Below are 22537 nucleotides of genomic sequence, written 5' to 3'. Positions count from 1 at the left end.
ACCACGAACAATTCTGTCTTATGAGACACATCGTGTCATATTCCATAAAACAGAATTCGTTCTTTCTTCAATGTTTTCGCAAATTATTGTATGAAATATATTTACTGAATTGTTTAATTAACAGGATGGTTTATCCTTATGCAATATATAACCACAACATTTCCAGTGTGTATATTAACATACTGTGAGATAAGCTCCAGTTATTTCCTGGAATAAGCATCAAACAAATAAATAAACTTCGTGCAATTATTTTCTGTAGAAGTTTATGTTTGTCTAATGAAGTTTCAATCAATGTCAGCCTTTGTTACGGATGCTAATTAAACTCCAGTTGTGACGCACCAGTAACGGACTGTCAGATGCAAAGTGAACTATTTTTTTTTTATCTTCAAGGACTCCTGTTATGCTAAAATACCTGTACGCTACTTGATGTTGTTCTCAGAATCACCAGTGCTTGCGACATACAGCCAGATACCGGTCCCTATGTCGGTCGTCCAGTACCCTACAATCCCCACTAACATCTCTTCTAGACATGCTTCCATCTTGATTTCTTCTTCTCCCTGGTTCTTCTCAGTCTCTTCTAGACAGGTCTCCGTCGTTTCTACACTGACATTCTTTAGGGTTTTCATCCTTTCGTGACTGGCTTTCATTGCGCACATCCACTTCTCACTGTTAGCTTCTGTTTTGGCTTGGCGGTCTTCATGCCAGGAGACGAGAGTATCCCGAAGGATCTCAACCTTCTAGTTACTGGCCTCTATCTTTGCCGTTATCTTGGGCTCGAACTTTGCAATGATGGCTAAGAGACACTCAAAATCAGTAATAATTAACAGCTTCCTGGGTTCGAATCTGACGACACACAATCCAAGATGTCCTACAATTCAATCCAAACGATCAATCCATCCAATCACGTGTATGGAATGTGACTATAGACTTGTTTTAGATTAATGACCGGGTTAACTGGACACTCTGATACAAAATTCGTGACTACATTTTAAAGTTCAATGCTACACAGTCACGTCTTTAATACCGTTGCCTGGTAGCGGCTTCCAACGGAGGAGGTTCCTCTTCATCTGGGTTACCGGTCTGTCTCCGGCCTCAACTAGCAGCTTCTATCAGCAGCAGTTCAACACTACTGAACCCCAACAGTCCTTTGGCTACAACTGAGTCTTATGTTACGACGACGGTAAGTCGGCCAGTGTGTCTTAGAATAAAGCATCCATCTGGGGCTTACGAACAGATATATATTACTGTCAGAGATTTTCGGGTTTTTTAGTGTGGGGCGCTGTCTCTGAAGAGAGGATGGGTCTGTCGTTTACAATTGCTGCTGGTCCTCGCCAGCGCAGTAATTTTCGGATCCGACTCCCGTGGGACTCGTAACTATATTTTACTGTCTCACATTCAAGACTCCCCTTTTCGTCGCTTCCTATGACTCGCAGGGTTACGGTGGAGATATTCGACCCCACCTCCACACTTTGTGACAACTGCCAAATTTGTCTGCTTATATCATCTCTGCACGGGCTGCCTAGAAAACGCCTCTTCCATTATTGCTGTATTCTCTTGTTGCTGGGTCGTTACTTAGCAATGGTTTATTTCGTTATCGTTGCCTAGCAGCGGGTCTGAATGCTACGATATAAACATGCATACATAGAAAGGTAACTGATGTAAGAATCGTGTATTCCTGTATTTTGTAGTAGGCCTGTACTTTAAACATTGTTCCTAACTGTGAGATGGGCCTGTACTTAATGCGTTTATTAACTGCCGAGAACACAGATGACAAATTTCGTGTCAATTGATGCTTTTTTATGACATCAAGATCCAGCTCATGATAATTAAATAAAGTACGCTCTTTCTAACCATGCAAGTCAACAAACGTGTTATTTATCAGCAGAACCATAGCTCTACTTACCTAATAGTCTGCTTATAAATTTATATTACATATGCTATTAAGGGTGAACTTTCTAGCGAAACACATTATATTTTCGACCTTCTTTATTGAGAAAATTATATTCGCGTGTTAAAGTGAGACAATGAATTTACTACGGCAGAAGGGGTGTTGCTTTCTATTACAGAGAAGTAACTTCTTGTTTGTTGACCTAATTGCGTCCAGTCTAAAAGCGTCTGATCCTGTGTTATGATTCAGCGAATAAGACTCGTGCTTAATTGAATCCTTAATGGAACAAAATAACAGCAACGTATCATTACTGTATAACAAAGTCAAAATATCAAAATCGGAGAGGCGTGAGTGACTAGTGCAATTAGCGTGTTATATGAATACAGGTAACTTACTGGAACACGCAATATTTCGTATTGTGAAAAAAATCGTTCGCTGTATTATGTTGTTTATTTATTGAACTGGGATACAATCAATTCTGAAAGTTCCACAGTGGTACACCTGCAGGATAGTGTAGACTATATAGTCATTTCGCGGCTACATAAGCCTGCGGATACATCTACACAATGGCATTCACGACCATATGCATGTCTGTGGTGTTCATGTTGGTGACACTGGGATCTTCATCACGTGACGAATATGCGTTTTCTGTAGACACACTTCCTGATATTGTAGTTTCAGTACAACAATATGTCAGATCAGGATGCGTGTTCATTCTGCGTCCTGACATGATGGGTAAGTTTAATATTTCCTTCAGTCTTATGCAGAAAGAAATTATTTAGATAATCTTGGCATTTCTCTGTTGCGTAATTTGTGCCGTCAGACAAATATGACACTGTTTCGTCCAACTATAATTACCTTAGTATTTTTTATCCTGATTTCAGAAACACTGCAAATAAATCTGAGGTCAAATATTAAAGGTAAATTTGTCCCTGTGTTTAGCTAATTAAGCGTTAAGTTATGAAGGCGTATGGGGAAGCGATATATAGATCCACGTTTTCTTTGACCTCGACACTAGCTGAATGTGAGTGGTCAGCTTTATGCTCCGGCCGCTTTATCCTCGGGGAAAAAGCCCCCTCTATCCATTGGATAGGATGTTAGTGGACTCCAGTACCGGTCTGGAAGATATGGTGAAAGGAAAATTCTTGAACCTACCAGCGACTCGAACTCCGACCCTTCCGCCGTCCAGCCCGTAACTAGTCTCTATAGCGACTACGCTATCTCAGCTTCTTAAGTTAAGTATTACATGTAAATAGGATACAAGATGTGAGTCTGTCAAATCTGCATACTTGTATAATCCAACGCAACAGAAGAGACGAGAGATATAGAAGTGAATAGTAGGATCAGCTCGGCTATCGGTCACGGTAGCCGAGCGGTTTAAGGCATGCACTGTCTTCGTTTGCTCGGAAGCCGGGATCGTGGTTTCGAATCCCACTCAGGGCATGGATATTTGTGTGCGTTTTTCTGTGTTTCTCTACAGGTAGAGGCCTTGCGACGAGCTGATCACTCGCCCAAGGAGTCCTACAGTATGTGTAAGATCTAGAAAAACCGAAGTGAACGGAGTTCATGGGCCTAGGCCCACTGGGGCTGTAGTGCCAAGGGAAAAGGGAAAGAGCTTGTAGCATCCAGACTTTGAATTAGAAGAAGAATAAGATATCAAATGTTATAAATATGAAAATGTAAGCAACGATATTAGGTCATTCTTTAGTTTTTCAGCCTTCTGTATACAAAATAAAAAATATTTCTTGGCTACAATGTTTGTAAAGTGTTCTTGCTCTTTCATGTTATTTGTATTGCATGCTCTCCACCCTGAATATGTGGACAGTATATGTTTTCATGCGAAATGTCGATGAACCTCCACCAGAATACATGGCGTCACATCGCATTGGATAGTACTCTTCGCTGTCGCTATTGCGAGAATCTAAAAAAGGAACTACGAACGAATATATATGAAATTTGGCAATTGTAGTGTTGTGCCCCAAGTTATGAATGGATAAGTTTTATGTTTATTTTATTAGAAAATAATTATAAATTTTTTAAATTGAAATACATTGGTTGAACCACAGATTGGTCAGCCGGAAACCAGGGCTGAGATCACCTTTAGACGTAGCAAATCCCGTAGCCTTCGGGTCCGGTGATACAGTTTACAGAAATTGCTGAGCAATCGGAAGAACGTCACAGCAGCAAGTTTCGCCTAGCAGGACATCGGCCAGGAGGAATCTGCCGATTTTAGGATTTTGAGTGCACAGAATTTTTATGATGTTGAATTTTGAGGGGCTCGGACGGGAGAAGCCGCGAACACTCTGATTTTAGGAGACGCTCAGAACTGTCGTGCGGTAGGAAGGAGACGCGAAGGAGTCAGATGTCTTCCTCTTTGTTAAGGGTGGCTACTTGCCTGTGTTCGGATCACTGATGGTTGTCAATATATAATTATCGTTCAACGATTTTGGTTTGTTAAAGGATTTTCAGAATAAAATTGGTCAAAAAATTTAACGTATAAACTTTGGTTCATGGATTGTAAAAGAGTTTTTTTTTAAATTTATTGAGCAGTTATGAGAATATACAAATTTTGATTTATCAAGTGTTGAGTAAGATGCAAGAATTTGGTTGAGTAATTAAGCTTAAGACGTAGTATTTGATTTACTGGTTGCTTGTTGAAAATATCAATTTTGACTAGTTGACTGAGTGTTACTATAGGAAATAAGGTTTATTGATGTTAAGAAATGAAATTTGGGTCACTAATTAGTGGTTAGCATACGAAATTTGGTTTATTGTTAAGATATAAATTCTGGTTAGCGAATGATGGTTAGAGTGTGAATTTAGTTCACTGTTATTACATGATAATTTTGGTTTACTTGGTTTACGCCATGCAGGTTCAGTATACTAGAGGCAGTAAGGTTTAAGAGGTTATTGCAAGGTGTGTAATCACAGATTGTGTGTGTTAATAGGCTGTACGTATGTAATTGTTAATTTAATTATATTTGTTTTCGTTTCAAATATATTTAGTGTTTATTTGGGTATTTTTTTATTGCTAGTGGGGTGCGACTAAGTCTCTTGCACTGCAGCCACTTCTGGCCTCTTGTACCAGCCCCAGATGATAGGTGAGGGTGATTGTGGAGCAATTGGTGGAATAAAGATTGGCAGGAGAAACCGAAGTGCTCGGATAAAACCTGCCGCAGCGCCACTTTGTCCACCACAAATCCCACTTGACCAGACCTTGGATCGAACCCGGACCGCCGCGGTGGGAAATTATTTGTGTATCAGTAATAATTAATTCATTGGGCGAAATAGAAGCTATCCACAGATATTGAACTGGTGGCAATTAGGTGGGATTTTTCCAATTTTGATGGTGGCAGCGTTGGAATAAGAATAAGAAATTTTGGTGCCTCACCCCAGCTTTTGTAATAATAAACTGGCTCCAAGGCAGGAGACACAATAATTGGTAGCAGCGGTAAAATATAATAAAAAAATTTTGCGTCACAGTTCATTGTAGCGCAATAGTAGTTTTCATATTACACGAGCCCTTTCAGCAGAATCTGCTTTTGTTCCTTAACGGTATATTACAGCCCCTATATTATATGACGATCTTGAGTTTTATAAAACATCCCTTATCGTACAAGATACGTACATCGTAAGGAGTGAGGAAATTTTTGAACATACGCCCAAAGTACTTTTTCAACAAATGAAAGAGGAACGACGATAAGCAAAGGTCATTTGTGTAAATTATATGTACTCCATTTTTGTACGCTTTTCAGACTTGGTAAAGTTATGACAAGGATGGGTAAAGGTTCAATTTACTGAATAATTAAAGCAGAGTAATACAAATTTATTTCTCCTAAACGAATATTTTAAACATTTATAGACGAATATCATGTAACAAATTTCAATAGGATTCCATTCCAATCTACATTTCAATAAAAATTCTGTATCAATTAATGAATAGCAATTATAACAGAAACTCAGTTCTGTAACGGACAGTTTTTTCTCTTGTAAATTATGCCTATGTGGGCAGTTTCACATGGATATTCCATTTTACTAACATATTTCGGGGGAAATCCTCATCTCACGAACCTTCAACAACAGAAATTTAAGTTTATTAACACATTAATTTTCCGACCGTTCATTTAGGCAGTAACTTAGGCCTAAATCCCTTTACAGTTAAAAATTTTGTTATGAATCATTAGAATAATTTCAAGTACAACCTGTGTATAACAGTATCCAGCATCAAGTAATTGCTTTCACGTACTATAATAAGCCTTTTCTCTCCTGCTAGCATAAAACCTTGATTACATTTTCCACGTTAATGTTTGCCATCAATTTACGGCATAAATCTTCTTTAGATGTTAGGCTTTGTGCAGTTACTCTGAATGTCTTCTACGATCTCAACCATCAGCTTCTTATTCAAGTTACTACGAAAGAGCAGGTTAAGAAAATGTTAACATATTCTAGTTCGATTCTCTACATGGCAACGAGTTACCGTGACTAGGATTTATTTTGGTTTTAGGATCTTAGTTCCAAATCCTAGAAAACTACTTACTTCCAGATGCTTCCCTATATAACAATCATGATAATTTGCATGTTTTCCACCGTTCCGGTGGAAGTATGTTAACCCGTCTCCACTCGGGAGCTGTATGATTATAGAGCACATATAACACTAGCCCGTACGTGTTGAGATTATGCTAGATAATCCCAAATTATTACATCCTTTGAATTTTACAACTGTCGGACCTCAGTCCCCGGTCGCAGTGGTCGTGCAGTCTAGAGCACGAACCGTCTTCGCTTGCTCGAAACCTGGGATCGTAGGTTCGAATCCTACTCAAGGCATGGATGTTTGTGTTTATTGTGTGTTTGTGTTGCTCTGTATGTAGGTAGCGACCTTGCTACGTGCTGATCCCCCGTCCAGGGAATCCTATTACGGAACTGAATAATAGGCCAAGGCCCAACAAAGTGCTGTACTGCCATTGATGAATGAATGAATGAATGAATGAATGAATGAATGAATGAATGAATGAATGAATGAATGAATGAATGGTGCTCAGTCTAAAACTAAACTGGATTGTCCTTACCGTGAATACCGAACTCCCCTAGACAGACAAATTTGAAGTATTATACGCAGACATACAGCCTGCTTTCGTAATGAAATGGTATAGAAACGACGTGAGATTATAACAACATAGTGTGCCGACAGGGCACTGAACACGTTGGTTCAGCTAGTGGTAATGTTGCCGGTAGATGGATTTGTTATAAACCGTCGTTTTTATTAAAAGCCTTGTTTATATGGTAGAAGTAAAGAAAAAGTTATCCCTTTATTTAATTATGTAATTAAGCACTACGCCATGCTAGCATATGAGGTCAATGGGGGTAGGACTATAGCTTTACCATTCTTGACCTTGGTACTTGTTGCAGGTGAATGGTCAGTTTCAAGACCCGGCCGCTTAACCCCCGGAGGAAGAGACCATCGGTACCCATTACATAGGAGGCTGGGTGGGCTTTAGAGACGGTGTGGACGCTAAAGAAAGAGAAACATCCGTTAACTCTGCCAAGAATAGAACCCCGGGAGGCCAGTCTGTGGTCTAATCGCTAACTGAGCTATCCCGGCTCAGTTGCTTAGACGCGCATCGTAGTATCCGAATTTTTTATTCTTCCTGTATTGGGTATCGTGATAAAACATCATTGTAGCGTGAGCTGTATTATTAATACGTATTAAAGAACACACAAGGGGCCTGTGGCCTTTGTAATGATTAACAGTTAGATATTTCAACCGAAATGGGAACAAATGTAATGTATTAATATCGAAAAATGAAAACATGCACAGGGCCTACATGCGATAAATTAATTTTGGGTTATTACGAACAAAAAATATTTGGTTACATAAAGGTTTGTAGATTATAAAGTTAGTTAGTTATTTTTATTCGATGTTTTCATGAAAGAGTATGATTGTCATCATTTTAACTTCAGTTTTTTAGAACCTAGATCCACGCTATGATTTGTGAGAAGCGTAATAAAAATGTTCTCCTATTAAAATAAATATTTGTCATGAGAACGTGACGTCATATTATCTGTTGCTTAACAAATTTCCTAATTTATGTGAAATATGATATACCTTGTATATGACTTGGCAACGATATACAAACCTACGAGTGAGACACGTGCTCCGGCCAGATCATCCTGCTATTTATTCCTCTTAAATGACTTCATGTATTATTATTTCACTTGCACTAAAATTAATTTCATAAAAATATAGCACGGGGCTGTGTCCAGGATTTAATAAATTGGGTATGTAGAAATTATATATTAATTATAAACAAATAAACGCTAGTCACCAATGAGATGGATTTATATACGAGTACAAATATTTGTTAATACAGAAATAAAATTTAAACTTCCTACAGATTTGCATTCAACACACGCGAGTAAATCACAAACACGCACGCATATACGTGCTACATGTTACCAACTGCATTATTCCGAAGATAAACTTGATGAAAATTAATTTTCTTAAATTTAATTAATACTTCACCTGACCGCGGCTGTGGTCTAGTGGTCAGGGGTCCTGGCTACAGATCCAGAGGTCCGTGTTCGATTCCTGCCTCTACCAGATTTTCTGAGAAGTAATGGTCCTGGAACGGGGTCCACTCAGCTTCGTGAGGATTATTGAGGAGCTATTTAAAGGAAATAGGGGCTCCGGTCTAGGAATCCGAAATTAACGGCCGTGGAAATTCGTTGCGCTGACCACGCGACACACACTCTATCCGCTAAAGTTGGTACTAACTTCGCCGATCAGCGGCGGTCACTCGGTCGGTTTAGTTCGCTTGAGGACTACAGGCCACTGAGTTTGTTTTATTTAATAGTTCACCTACATAATGGGGACACCTACAAGCCGGAAAGTCGCCGGTTCGAGTCAGGATGAAGAGGATTTCTTTTTAATTTACCTAATCATTCCAGCTGCATTATGGCCTTGGTTTAGACTCAGACCCTAATGGAACTGAGTACCAGGAATCTACCTGGTGGCAGAGGGCGGCCTGTGCGTAAGGCTGACAATCTTACTGCCACCTGTAAGCCAACTTTCTAGGTAATGTTGGAGCCTAGACGACTCACAACCATATGGGCAATTGGAAATAAAGACATTTTCCTTTGAAGGTCTGTACAAGAGCACGAATTTTAAGTTCAGCGAGTAGGACTCAGCCTTACTCTTCAGCCCTACCTGTGAGTCTTGATTGTGAGTTGCTGTTGTCAGATCCACACCAGCCTTCTAAAATGATCTTAATTACATTTAAATAGCCGTTCACTTTTCATACATTTCTCATATCCTCCTTAAATCCAGAATTTAATCTGTCAGATGTAAACGAGAGCTGTGTTCGCAGGAAATAATAATACTTGTTATTTGCTTCTCTTGTAAATGAATATATTGTAGCACGTAGTTCCGATGTTAATTAACGATCCCGCAAATGCCCAATGCTAGGCAACAGATTCCTAACGAGCAACAATTGAACAGCAACAGAGGAACGTTGTTTTCTGTACTGTCCTTGCCGAAATGTTATAAGCAGGACAATTATTGAGTTCGCTGCTAAGTTAGTTAGTCACAGAACTGCAGTTCAGTCGTTGTGAGTTGTTGTTGTTATTGTTGTTGTTGTTAGAAGCTAACAGCTGAGGCACGGGGATAGTTCGGGAATCCAGAGTAAAGAGAACGTCCACCGTTGAAGCCGTAACTAGGCAAGGATTGATGAAGACAAAGCAGATTGAAAAGTCTTAGTGTGTACTTGAGTGAATTGCAGAGTGCGTAAATTAGAGACAGAGCTGTAGTTATTTTTAGTTAAGGGGAACGTCCGCCGTTGGAAGCCGTAACTAAGCAAGGACTGATGAAAGCACAGCAGATTAAGGAGACTTAGTGTGTGCTTGAGTGAATTGCAGAGTGCTTAAATTAGCGATAGGCATGTAGTTATTTGTAGTTACAATCTGTAGGTGGTCAATAAATCCAATTGCCAATACAAACCCCGTCTATGGTCACTCATAATTGTGACAATATAATAAATATTCAACCACAGTCTTTTCTTAAGGACGCTTTTACTACGCAGGATGTTAGGATTTCGTGCTTTATGCACACTAGTTACGGAGTTAAGTGAGAAGGCCTACAAAGCAATTTCGAGAATTGTAGGAGCAGAGGAAGTTGGGTTCTTTGGAAGGTTAGTCGTTAAAAGTAAACTCGACTTCTCTATGGAAAGTGGAAGACGAAGCAAAACTTCGAACACGGAACAGCAATTAAAGAAGTGAAATGTCATAGACGGCCTCGCATTTAACCCATCAAATTTGGCGCTGCGATGCCGGTCTCTTGACTGTATGTAGCCAAATCAAAGATACAGGTCGTTAAGTGGAGGCCAGATGTCGGTTGAAAGGGGATGTTTATTCGAGCATTGTCATAGACAGCGGATACATATTCTAATAAATGGCTTCAGTGCTTATGTCAGAAGGCAGTGTATTTGTAAACTAACGAGAGGCAACAAAACTAACTATGCGAACTTCATGGAACTGAGCCCTTCTTGAAAAGCCGCCAATTGTGCAGCTACTCGAGAATTTCTCAGAATTTTATAGAACCAGAAGGTTCATCACCGTGTTCACATGAGCCCTTCAATGGTCCCAATCCTGAACCAGATCAATCCTGTCTATTTCATCTTCTCTCTATCTAAGATCCATTTTAATATTGATCTTCCGCCTACGTCTTGGTCTTCCCAGTGGTTTCCTTCCTTATCGCTTTCCCACCAATATGTACATGCATTCTTCTTCGCCTCATTCGTGCTACATTCCCTGCCCATCTCATTCTCCTAATTATATTTGGCTAAGAATACACATTATGGAGCTCCCCATTATGCGGATAATGACAAGCAACAGACCTCTCATTAAATTAGTAATGATAGAAGGGAGAAAACTAAGCGGAAAATCTATGTATTATATTTACATAGGCCGCGCCGTAGCTCAAGCGGTTAGTCGCTGGCTTCCCACCGCGGCGGCCCAGGTTCGATCCCGGGTCTGGTCAAGTGGGATTTGTGGTGGACAAAGTGGCGCTGGGGCGGGTTTTCTCCGAGTACTTCGGTTTCCCCTGCCAATCTTTATTCCACCAAATTCTCCATCATCATAATCACCGGCAGCAGGCTACAATAGGCCAATCATTGGCCGCCGTGCCGAGTGGACCCAGTTGGACTCCACCCCTACACTAAGCGAATTTAAAAAGAAAATAAAAGGATAAAATTGCGTGGAAGTATGCATAAATATAGGTTTGTCACAAAAGCAAAACCTGAAACGAAGTCATAACATAAACACCATGAAACTTGTGAATGTTTCAAAATCAAAATATAAAGCTTCATGGAAACAAAAAGGGATGAGACACGAAATAAATTGTGAGAAGAATAAATGTAGGAAATACTAGTCATAATTGAGGCCAAAACTATTTGCGAGATGGTAAAGAATATAGTATACAAAAGAGTCGCTTCGAAAGTTGTTCCACTCGTTATAGAATCATATTACTTTTGAAAATCTGACAATGTTTCCGAGGTTGAATTTCCTTTTCGACTGTTATGACAGTACCGAACTTACAGTTTTTATATTTCAAGTAACAAAACTTTTCTCTTAGTAGCAATTAAATGATTAAAGCTATTACTAACTTTCTCGTGAGAAAATTAGTCTGTCTAAACAACCTTTATGTATAGTTCGTTGGCTAGCTTTACACTCCTTCAGTAATAGTAAAGTTCTTCTTCCCTTCAGCCTTGCAGAACCAATATTTCACTGCCTCGAGGGAGCTGGTTTGAGGAAAATATCAATGAGGAGACAACTCTGCGAAAAACGCATTTCTATTTCCTTCCACGGCATAAATGTAACAAACTGAACTGTTTCCCATTTCATTCGCTTATTAAGAGATTGTCCAATAGCGTGTTAAAACTTTCTAACCACAGAAAAACAACTCTCCGTCACTCTAACCGTGGAAGTTTTTATAATATTATTAACGTTATTATTTCCTATGTTCAGTATTTGTTAGTAAAAATTGTCCCTCTGCTAGATGAGTTTCTGCTAGTAATGTTCTTTGTAGGGACGTAGACGTCTTTTGACCAAAACTCGGTTGTTGAAACATATTTTATAACGAATTAATCAAACAATTACTACCATTCTTACTTACTTACTAATGGAGCTGAGCCCTTCTGGAGGAGCCGCCAATTCTGCAGCTACTCAAGAATTTCCCAGCATTTCATGGGACCCGAGGTTTCATTACCGAGTTCACAAGAACCCTCCACTGGTCCCTATCCTGAGCCAGATCAATCAAATCCATTATTATTATTATTATTATTATTATTATTATTATTATTATTATTGTTGTATACTGATCTATTTCAAACTGGAATTGTTCTCCGCTGTCACATTGTGGTTTTGTCTGAGCGTTTGTTTCTGTATCTTTATTTATACTCTTTGTAATTGGGTTGAACTAATAAGTTAGTATGTAAATAAATAAGAATTGTATTGAATTGAATTGAATTGAATTATTAAGTTCACTCACTATGAGCTATCTAGTATTCCTCAATGTTCTATTTTTGTTTTTATATTGTTTAATATTTTCACGTATTAGTGACTAGGTAGGGAGTTTGAATTGGTAATTGGATTTTCTGAACTCTAATGAATTGTAATTACAAGTGTGTCTAGCGTGTCCGGCCTCCCGACGGACCCAATAGAAAACACAGTTTCTAACAGTTCCTCTCTTCTTATGTGCATATCTGTTGCCGCGGAAACCAGCTGTCACGTGTTGTTTACCGACCGTTGTATAGCGGCGCGTGGCTTCTCTTGTTAATCTATTCCGTCACCATGTCGCCATGTACATGTAACGCGTTACCTTACGTCTATCGCCGCTCAGCGGCTACAATGGAAGCTGTTGAGTTCCAACAGCGACAAATAGAATACAAACAGACCGTCGCGAAGGAGCGTTCCCGAGGCAAGGGGTTGCCGAACACGTGAGTTTGGAATAAGCACGTCCATGGTAACACAAAGAACAGGGAGCCGTTGCGTAGACAATGCAGAAGCAACGAACGCGTCCCCCTAGAAATAAACTACAGAAAGTTCGTTGCGCCAGTTACGTAACAGCGGACAGTAGAAACGAAAGAGTGAGAAATGGTGTCCGCAGAACACCTATATAAGCCGAGCTTACGACACGTATTGAAGATTGAGTATTAGAATATCGAGTATTGAAGTATTAGGCCAGGAGTCAAGTGACATTGCAAGTGATAATTGTAAGAGTGAAGTCCAATAAAGATTCGCTAAATCCGAGACCTACGTAAAGTTATTTCTCGCGTGACATACCCAACACGTGACATACATATTAAAAATTTTTTCCCGTATCACTTCGAGAGATGACGCTTGGGTATGCAGTCAGATATTAACTCTGCACAAAATTTGTTAACGGCAAAAATTACGAAGCTCCATACTAATAAAGCAATGGTCGTCACATTGTCTAAGAAAAGCATTACGCTGTCTTTCAACATATATATAATATATATAATATACATAATATATATATATAATATACAATATAATATTTTTCCTCTTTATACTGTACGTTGCCGATCAAGTGTCCACACGGTCTAAGGCATGAAATGCTTTTGTCCGTCTAAATACTGGGAACGTGAGTCCGAATCCAACTCGAGCCATGGATATCTGTGTGCGTTTATTCTGTGTTTGTGTTGTTCTGTGTGCAGGTAGCGGTCTTGCAAGACCTGATCCCCAGTCCAAAGAGCCCTACCAACTGTTTACAAGAGCCATAGTTCTAGATTAATTCTGATACGAAACAGGTTAGAAGACCTAACACCAAAAGATGATGATGAAAACTGTCTGACGAAGCTTTAGTGTAGCCATGATACATAACAAGAAGCTCGGGGAAGAACAAATAGCCTACTTTCCTTTCATATGACACGGACTACATAAAAAATGACGCCTTCAACAATCACTGGGTTTTTCGACTTTATTCATCTTTCGGTGTTCTAAAATCTAGAAAATATGAAGTTTCTAGAATACCGGATGATGAACAAAGTTCAAAAATCCAGTGATTCTGAGTGTTATACACAATCGTCAGAACCCTTCAAAATCTAGTCATAATTATATTTCAGACAACTTGAAATAGTACACTTTATTAGAGAGACGGCGTTATTTTTGTACACTCTTTGTAAGGAAAACATGAAAAAGTTACATCATCTGCCTGACCTCCCGGTCTAAGTCATGAAATGTCTTCACCCGCTGAAGAACTGAGATCTTGGGTTCGAATCCCACTCGCTATATGGATCTGTGCCTACATTTGTTCTTTGCCTGTGTGGTCCTGTGTGGTAGGAAGCATTTGGGTTCCATAAACGTCAAAGGAATTTTTGAGTTGGTGTAACAGTTATTAGTTTTTCAAGAAGAGTTCTGCTCTTTAGAATTAATTGGTTAGTTAGAAATTAATATGGTAAGTTAAAATACTTAGCAAATTTTGTAAAAAAAAAAATAACTCATGAAATATTACGTCCTGGTGAAGGCTCTGTATTTGAAAAAACAAAATGGTAGCTGAGGGGAGTCTGTAATTTGACAGTAAATACTCAAAACAATTTTTCCACCCATGATATTTGCCTGTTTTTCTGTCGAAAGAACAGAAAATGATGGACTAGAAAGAAACTCATAGAAATGTTTTTGAAATCCCAGATTAAGATAGCTTATCTCCTTGTTATAAATAACGAGGGGCCTTTCTGCTCTAGATGCAGATTTCGCTTCCGTTCCGTTGCTTATCTCGCCCTACATTCAACACACAGATCGATATCCCTTTGAAGATGCGTACTGTTGTCATTTTCACGAAAATAATTACGAGTTTTTCCTATTTCCTTCATCTGATATACATACGTAGGCATATAACTCCTGAACTTCAAATATGTATTGCCAGTCGGTATTACAACCAGTCATAATTTTCCTTTTTATGAAAAAACGCTTCTAGAAATAATGGAACTGATCATCACAATTATTGTACTACAATACAAGCATTATCGCGTATTTCAGTAGCTAAGACGAGGGTTTGAATTGATGAATCAGTATATTTGATCTTCACTAGTCGTAACTGCAATTAGTTTTTACACTCTCAATATTACTGTAACTATAGAACATGTGAACTAATTTTTCTGGCCACATTGCTGTTCCCTTGGAATTTCGGAACTCAAGTGAAGCCAATTCCCATTCCCGTATTCTCTCACATCTTCTCGGCATGGAACACGCACAGAAAACGCAGTTCTATTGTTGCGTAGCGCAGACCGCGCAGAAAAGAAGTCACATGATAACTATTTCGCCAGTACATTGGTGCGCTAACAGTTGCCCAGCAACGAACTATAAACATTCATCCTACTGTTGCGTGACCTTAAACGAGGTGTTTATCCCACCGTTGCCTGGCTATACACGTTACAATACGATATATACTGTACCTTGTAGAGCAGTTGTTAAGTAATGACTCTGCAAACAACGGTCATTGTTAGATAATGACCTCACGCATCAAGTTAGTAATTGGGATGCAATATTCTCTACGCGGTCCTTGCGACAGTTACGTGATGCAACAATGCAAGAGCTGTTGAGAGGTGTTTTCCATGCTGTCCGTATCGAGGTGTTTTAAGCAGGAAAAGCCTAGTATTTAGTTAGTTGTGAGAGAATCGCCGACGAATAAGGATGTGAATACGGAAACTGTTGGATCTATCAAGTTGGAAGGCGTTACCAGACAACGAGTGACGAAGACAGGAGACTGAGATCACTTAGTATATGCTCTAAGGAACTGCTGACTCTGTGAAAGAGCGATAGCCCCTTAGTTATGTGTAGTTACGATCTGTTAAGTCTCCAATAAATCCAATTACCAATCAAAACCCCGTCTACACTCACTTTTACATGTGACAAGATATTTATTTCGTTCTCAATAAAAATGTACAACTAAAGCTAATATATGCCGGATCACCATCATGCATTCTTTCACCTATAACTCGAAAAATAACGTTTCCAGACACATATTGACATGAACATTTTTCTTGTGTGGTATGTGGAAATCTTCACCGAAATTATCCGAAAATTTCAGTTGCAACCTGTGTATCTTCAAGGAGTGGTCCTTAATTAAGGGCATTTTAGCAGAAATATGTATTCTAACAATTCCCTAGAGATAGCTAAGTATTAAATATAAGCCACCGAAATTTACTATATCCACAGATTCTATCACATAATATAGGAACGTAACTGAAAACTGTATGGAGTCGCATTCTTGGTTGGGTCCGAGTCAAAAGTCCCAGTGTCTGAAATGCTGAGATATGTTCGGAATACCGGATAATGGATGAAATCTAAATTTTTGTACTTCTAAGTGCAATCTGCCATGTTCAGAGTCCTTCCGAATTGATACAACTCAAGGTTTAAAAAAATTACTGGCACGCCGTATCGTAGTTGCTACAAGCCGGAAAATCGAGGGTTCGATTCTCGATAAAGTCACTGTATTTTTCAACTGACCTAAACCTTTCAGCCGCACTATGGCCCTGGGGTCGTCTCAGCCTCTAAAAGAAGGAGTACCAGGAATCTTACTGGGGTAAAGAGCGGCCGGCGCATAAGGCTGACAACCTCACCGCCATCTGTGAGCCGATTGTCTACAAAATGTGGGAGATAAACTTGAAAGGATTCTGACGATGGTCCAGTGATTGAGACTAGCTCTTTCTAATGGGCCCAACCGAGTAGGTTTATCCTTCCCTACCCACCTGAAAACGGAGACAGATCCAATCTCAGAAACGTCGTGGTCTTTTGTCTTTTACATACCAGACGATGGATGAAGTCCAAAATAAGACAAAAGAAGTACAAAAATTTGGGAGCCTCCATGTCTTACAACACTATGAGACTCCACGGCCTCTTACAGGGATAGCTTTACTTTTCCTACGTTAAGTGTGAGCCAAAAATACCTGTGCTTAATGCCCCGATATTATTAAGCCATCCAACTGCTGTTAGATTTAAAAAAAATAACGTGACTAGTCTCTGGATTGCATTTGTTTAATGCATTTCCTCTCCCCAGGTTTCGATATCATGTTCTAGTGTTAAGCATTTAATATTTTCCTTTCTTCATACTTTTTGCAATAAAAAAATTGAATTTCTGACACAAATTTCCTGATATATTGATAGCCGTGTCTGCTGTATGGAAATGTGTGTTACAGACGGTCGTGACCTAGTGAAGCTGATGAGGCTTAAGAGGTCTGTCAACAGTCGGGGCGTCTCGACAGCGGTCATTCCTACCCGCATGATAGACCAGACTTTCAACTGTAACCGCAACAGACCGCTCCTTGTTTCATTCTTCACTAACCGAACAATTCAACAGACTCTAGAAGAGGTACTATTCATTCGCTTATTCACTTACTCATGGAGCTGAGCCCTTCTTGAGAAGCCGCCATTTGTGTAGCTACTCAGGAACTTCCCAGAATTTTATGGAACACGAAGGTTCATTACCGTGTTCACAAGAGCCCTCCAGCGGTCCCTATCTCGAGCCACATCAACCCAATCCATACCATCCCATCATATCTCTCTGAGATCCATTTCAATATTGTCCACCCACCTTTGCCTTGTTCTCCCAGTGGTCTCCTTCCTTCCGGCTTTCCAACCAATTTCCTATATGCATTTCTTCTCTCCACATTCGTCTTGCATGCCCTGCCCACCTCATCCTCATTGACTTGATCATTTTAATTGTACTTGACGAAGAGTACAAATTATGAAGCTCCTACATTATATTTACAAATGGAAATATTCATGGTTGGTTTGATTGCATGTAAAGTATCATCTCTCAGAGGAACCAGTATGACGCAGAAGTGATAAACTTCGCATGAATTGCCCCATAATTTATATTCTTCGTCTATGGGTTCTTATTAGAATCATCAGATTAAGAAAAATATTATTTATAGAGCATGTAGCACGAATGGTGTTAATGAGAATTCTATACAAAATTTCTGTCAGTAAATCTGAAGGAAAGAAATCATTTGGAAGTCCTAGGCAAAAAATAGAAGGATACTGGTATTATGAAATTTAAAGGTAAAGTGTGAGAGTTTGTGTACTGGATTAATTGGGTTTAAGACATAAAATGATTCATGACTCTTGAGGAAATTGTAATGAATTATCGGGTTCCACAATAGAGATAGATTTTCTTGACCAGCTGAGCGATTATTAGCTAATCCAAAAGATTCTGCTCAATAAATGTTGCGAATGGAAACATTTATCATTAACGTAACCTAGCAAGGCCGCGCCATAGCTCAAGCTGTTAGTCGCCGGCTTCTGACCGCGGCGGCCCGGGTTCTATCCCGGGTCTGGTCAAGTGGGATTTGTGGTGGATAAAGTGGCGCTGAGGCGGGTTTCTCTCCGAGTACTTCGGTTTCCCCTGTAAATTTTCATTCCACCAAATTCTCCATCATCATAATCACCCGGGGCAGGTACAATAGGCCAATCAGTGGCCGAATGGACCCAACTGGACTCCAACCCTCACTAAGCGAATTAAAAAAAAAAAAGGAACCTGGCTATGCAGTCCCTAATTACATTGATGTTGTAACTTCGACTAAATCCGTGATAGCAAACCATTGGCATTGATTGAAATAACCTAGCAGTGGAGATTATAATATTTATCTGTGTTAGAATCTGAAGCCACATGTTAATTTAATATATGACTCTATCATAAATGATTTCTTGTTTTCTTCTTACTCTGAATTTCAATCCAAAATACATAAAACTGTGGCTGCCAGAGAAACACAGATACAGAAAATGTTTTTTTTTCTTTTCTATGTAACTTAATAAAAAAGGTAATGTCCCTGTGCTTAACTAATTAAGCACTACGCCATGAAGGCGTATAGTGGAGTGGATGTATAGATCCTCATTTTCATGACCTCGGCACTAACTGGAGGTGAGTGGTCAGCATCATGTACCAGCCGCTTTACACCGGGGAAATAGCCTCCAGTACCCATTGGATAGGAGACTGGGTGGGCCGCAGAGTTTGTCTGGACGTCGTGGAGAAGAGAAAATTCTTGGCCCTATTGGGACTCGAACTCTGATCCCTCGGTCGTTTAACCCGTAGCCAGTCGCTATACCGACTATGCTATCCCGGCTCACTGATATATCTTAATGATCATATAAAATCATATTTAAGAAGCTGTCTCACAGAATAAATGCCTGCCTTTTGCGTCATTCTTAAAATAACCTCACATAAACCATGACCTGAAGAACTGGCTGGAACCTGTGTGACGGCAGATACATCATTCACTCTACCTATCGGTAAGCGAAGCTAGCCAGTATCGCCTCTCGCTATTGTGATCTTCTCGCTTGCATTTGGGAGCAAACTTGGGGATCCCCGGACAAGCTGAAACCCAGAGCGTCCTCCATTGAAAGTTCATCACAGCGAGAACATGAGTGACGTTATGCACTCTTCGAACTCGCCTGCAAATGACTCTCAGTAGTCATCCATTCATCCTGCCAACTGTACAAATTCAGAAGGGCATATTTCTCTAAGGGCTCTTCTTGCAAGTCACAGAACTTTTTCTCGTATTATTCCTAGTAAGAAGTAATATTGTTTATAAAAATATTACATGCATATTTTGAACAGGTGTGCATAGCGATAAGGCAACGCCCTTGTATTACGGAGGTGCCTGTTTCAAATCTATGACGAGATACTTCAGAAAATAAACAAAAAATAATAAGTTAAGGGAAGAGCTAATCTCCCGCTTTCTTTTGATAACACACGAGCCGCATAGAAAACGGCGCATCCAACAATTCGCCTATTGTTGAGTATGTATTCGTTGCAGCAGCAACGTTTGATCGCTCCATTGCCTAGGAACGGTACGGGGGATGCACACGTAGCCACAGATATAGGAGGGACTTATGAAACGCGCCGTTAAGATGGGCTCAGGTGCCATGATAGACGTACTAAGCCTCATTAAGGTTATTTCAGCCATTCAAAAGTTTATGAGAGGATATACAGACAACATGATGATTGCATAAGCCTACTTTTAGCCTACTTTCCTTATTTTTTAAATAGTATGTAGAAGGAAGTGGTCGTGGCACAAGTTTGAGGTACTATACCGAAATATTTCTGTACCGAAGAAGAAAAGGCAGAAAAATATCAGAGAGAATAATCGTTATCCCAGCCTAGATTTGAACCAAGAAGCTCTCAGATAAGAGGAATGAGCTATATAAAGCTACTCTCTTCCCTTACTGTGACGAGTACCCATAAAAAGCAGATAAACTTATTATCATTATTATCAATTTATTGTTGTTATCATATTCATAATTACGTTGAACATATTGTGACATGAAGCCTGACAGCTAGAATAATGGAACCAGAGAAATAGCCATTACTAGGCAACCGTTACGTGAACATGCAATAATACCAGAGCCGTCCTCAAGCAAGGTACGCACACAATAATAGAGGATCTGTTGAAAACTGTTTTCTATGCTGTCTTGAGTCAAGGGCATATAAAGGGACCCGGACGAGACAAAAAAACGTGTGGAGGCGGGGTCGAATACCTCCACCGTGACCCTGCGAGTCGTAGGAGACGACGAAAAGGAAAGTCTTAAAATATGGTCGCTGGGAAGAGCCAGCAGCGTATGGAAAAACAGACCCGTACTCTCAGCAGAGAGAGCGCCCCACAAAAATAAGACCGTAACTGCCAAATGGTAATAATTAATATCTGGTCATGAGTCCCAGATTGGGCTCTACACCAAGATTTACTGACTGACTGACGGACCGTCAGTCGCAATGTGACTTTAAGTTTGACTTTGACTTTGACAACCCATCCTCTCGTCAGAGAGGATGCCACATGAGGAATATGACCGCAAGGGTTCGCCTGAAAAAGAAACCTTGTTGTGATCCTCAAGGGGCTTGTCGCCAAGACGAACTGGTCGGCGGTAAATCGCCAGTCGTAAAGTAACTCTTACTCTGACTCGGAAGTCAGTCGAGAACTCTGCAGTTGAAGATGGATGTTCGCAGCTGTAAGCTAGTCACTTCAACCCAGTAGCTAGCAGCTGAAGGAAGTACCAGCTGGAGCCAGTAGTCAGAGTATGAAGCTGGCGTAAGATGGTCGCCACTCTGCAAGGACGTGAGCCCGGAAGCAGAGGAAAGCCCGCCGCTGGAAGCCGTTACCAAGCAATGTGACTGAGAACACTAGTCTACGTGTGAGAGTAATTTCTAAATCCAGAACTGTTTATGTACTACACGGTCCGTCAACAATGCAACAAATTGTTCCTTCTTTCTCTCACTTTCACTTTCGACACAACATATTTCGGCCCTCAGGTACCTTACTATGTTAAAACTGCTACACTAACTAACATTATCCATTCCTTACGTATGCAGCTGCATGCTTCATGATTCAAATCGTCATAGTTGTGGTCTAGTTGGTATGCACTAAAGTACGTGTAGCACACGCTGTAGTTCACTTATTTTAAATCAAATAAAACCTACTAAAATATTGAAACAAAATTTGTTTTCCTTTAAACATAGAAAGTTTTAGATATAATAATGCAACAGGATGCTTAAATGCAGAAGTGATTTTTAAAGTTTAGTCACGAATTGTATTAAAATGTCCATTAAATTAAGTTACCAATCCAAACTCCGTTTATCATTCCTCGAAAGCTTGACAATATATTATCTCACCATGTTGAATTGTTGGGACTAATTCGACATAAGTTCTTTTCCGTGTCTGCCCGTGACTGCCCGTATTACGTAGATGTGAGCGTCAGTACGCCTCTCCTGTGTCGAGTCCGCGTCTATCTTCACAACAAGCTGGAACGCATCCAAGATCAGTTCCTCATGTCCATTACAGTTATGCTAATGTTCTGGAGCATACAAAATTATCAGCTTACGTGAAAGGAGATATCGCCTCTTTCACTGTTCCATTTTCAAATTTACTTTGGTTCTAAATTCTATGCTTCCCATTATGTACCTGTTAGTCTTCAAGTTCCTGCTCTGAATATCAGAAAATTTTCTGTTTCTAATGTCTGAGCTTCAGATAAAAATCATCCTTCTGCATCAACAACTAATACTTTTATAGAAACAGTCATATTTTTAAATAAAAAGTTGTCTGGTTGAATCATATTTTACAGTGGTAATTTCAGAATTACTAAAATTTTATTTGTATTCGGTATGAATATTTTTTATTTCTCGCATTAAAAGTAAATTTATGCCATTATTACTATTTTTAGTGACAAATTGCCTTGTTTTGTCTTTTGTTTTTTTCTTTTACTCGATTTATTTTGTAACTGACCTTCAGTCAGCAAGTGAATTAATTTTGATCTGCATACCATATTTAAGAATATTCAGTTCCCGACTCAAAAACAGACCTTTTCCCCTGTGTTTTATTGCAAAATAACTTCATGAATTATACATCTGAAATTGAATTATGCATAAGTACTACCCTCCTATCTTCAATTTTATATGTGCTATTGCTGCAATGACCACCGCTTGCAATTCTGTGCTGAATGTTTATGAACACCACCTAAATACTCCTTTCTAAAGTGATTTTAATAACATTCCAGTTTCATCTGTTACTACCATTCATTATTATTATTATTATTATTATTGTTAGTAGTAGTAGTAGTAGTAGTAGTAGTAGTAGTAGTAGTAGTAGT

General features: G+C 39.5%; 1 protein-coding gene across 1 annotated transcript in view; it reads left to right on the top strand.

The window, feature by feature from the left end:
* Positions 1 to 2409: 2409 nt before the first annotated feature.
* The window catches only part of LOC111873344 (probable glutamate receptor), a 54740-nt gene continuing 34612 nt past the window's right edge, over positions 2410 to 22537 (top strand). The window contains exons 1-2 of the mRNA XM_023867991.2: positions 2410 to 2623; positions 17098 to 17270. Coding sequence (XP_023723759.2) covers positions 2455 to 2623; positions 17098 to 17270 — 342 coding nt within the window. The 5' untranslated portion in view covers positions 2410 to 2454. The remainder of the gene's footprint in view (positions 2624 to 17097; positions 17271 to 22537) is intronic.

This window comes from Cryptotermes secundus, unplaced genomic scaffold (genome assembly GCF_002891405.2).
Source record: "Cryptotermes secundus unplaced genomic scaffold, Csec_1.0 scaffold317, whole genome shotgun sequence".
NCBI classification, from domain to species: Eukaryota; Metazoa; Arthropoda; class Insecta; order Blattodea; family Kalotermitidae; genus Cryptotermes; species Cryptotermes secundus.
This window is presented reverse-complemented; position numbering and strand designations above follow the sequence as displayed.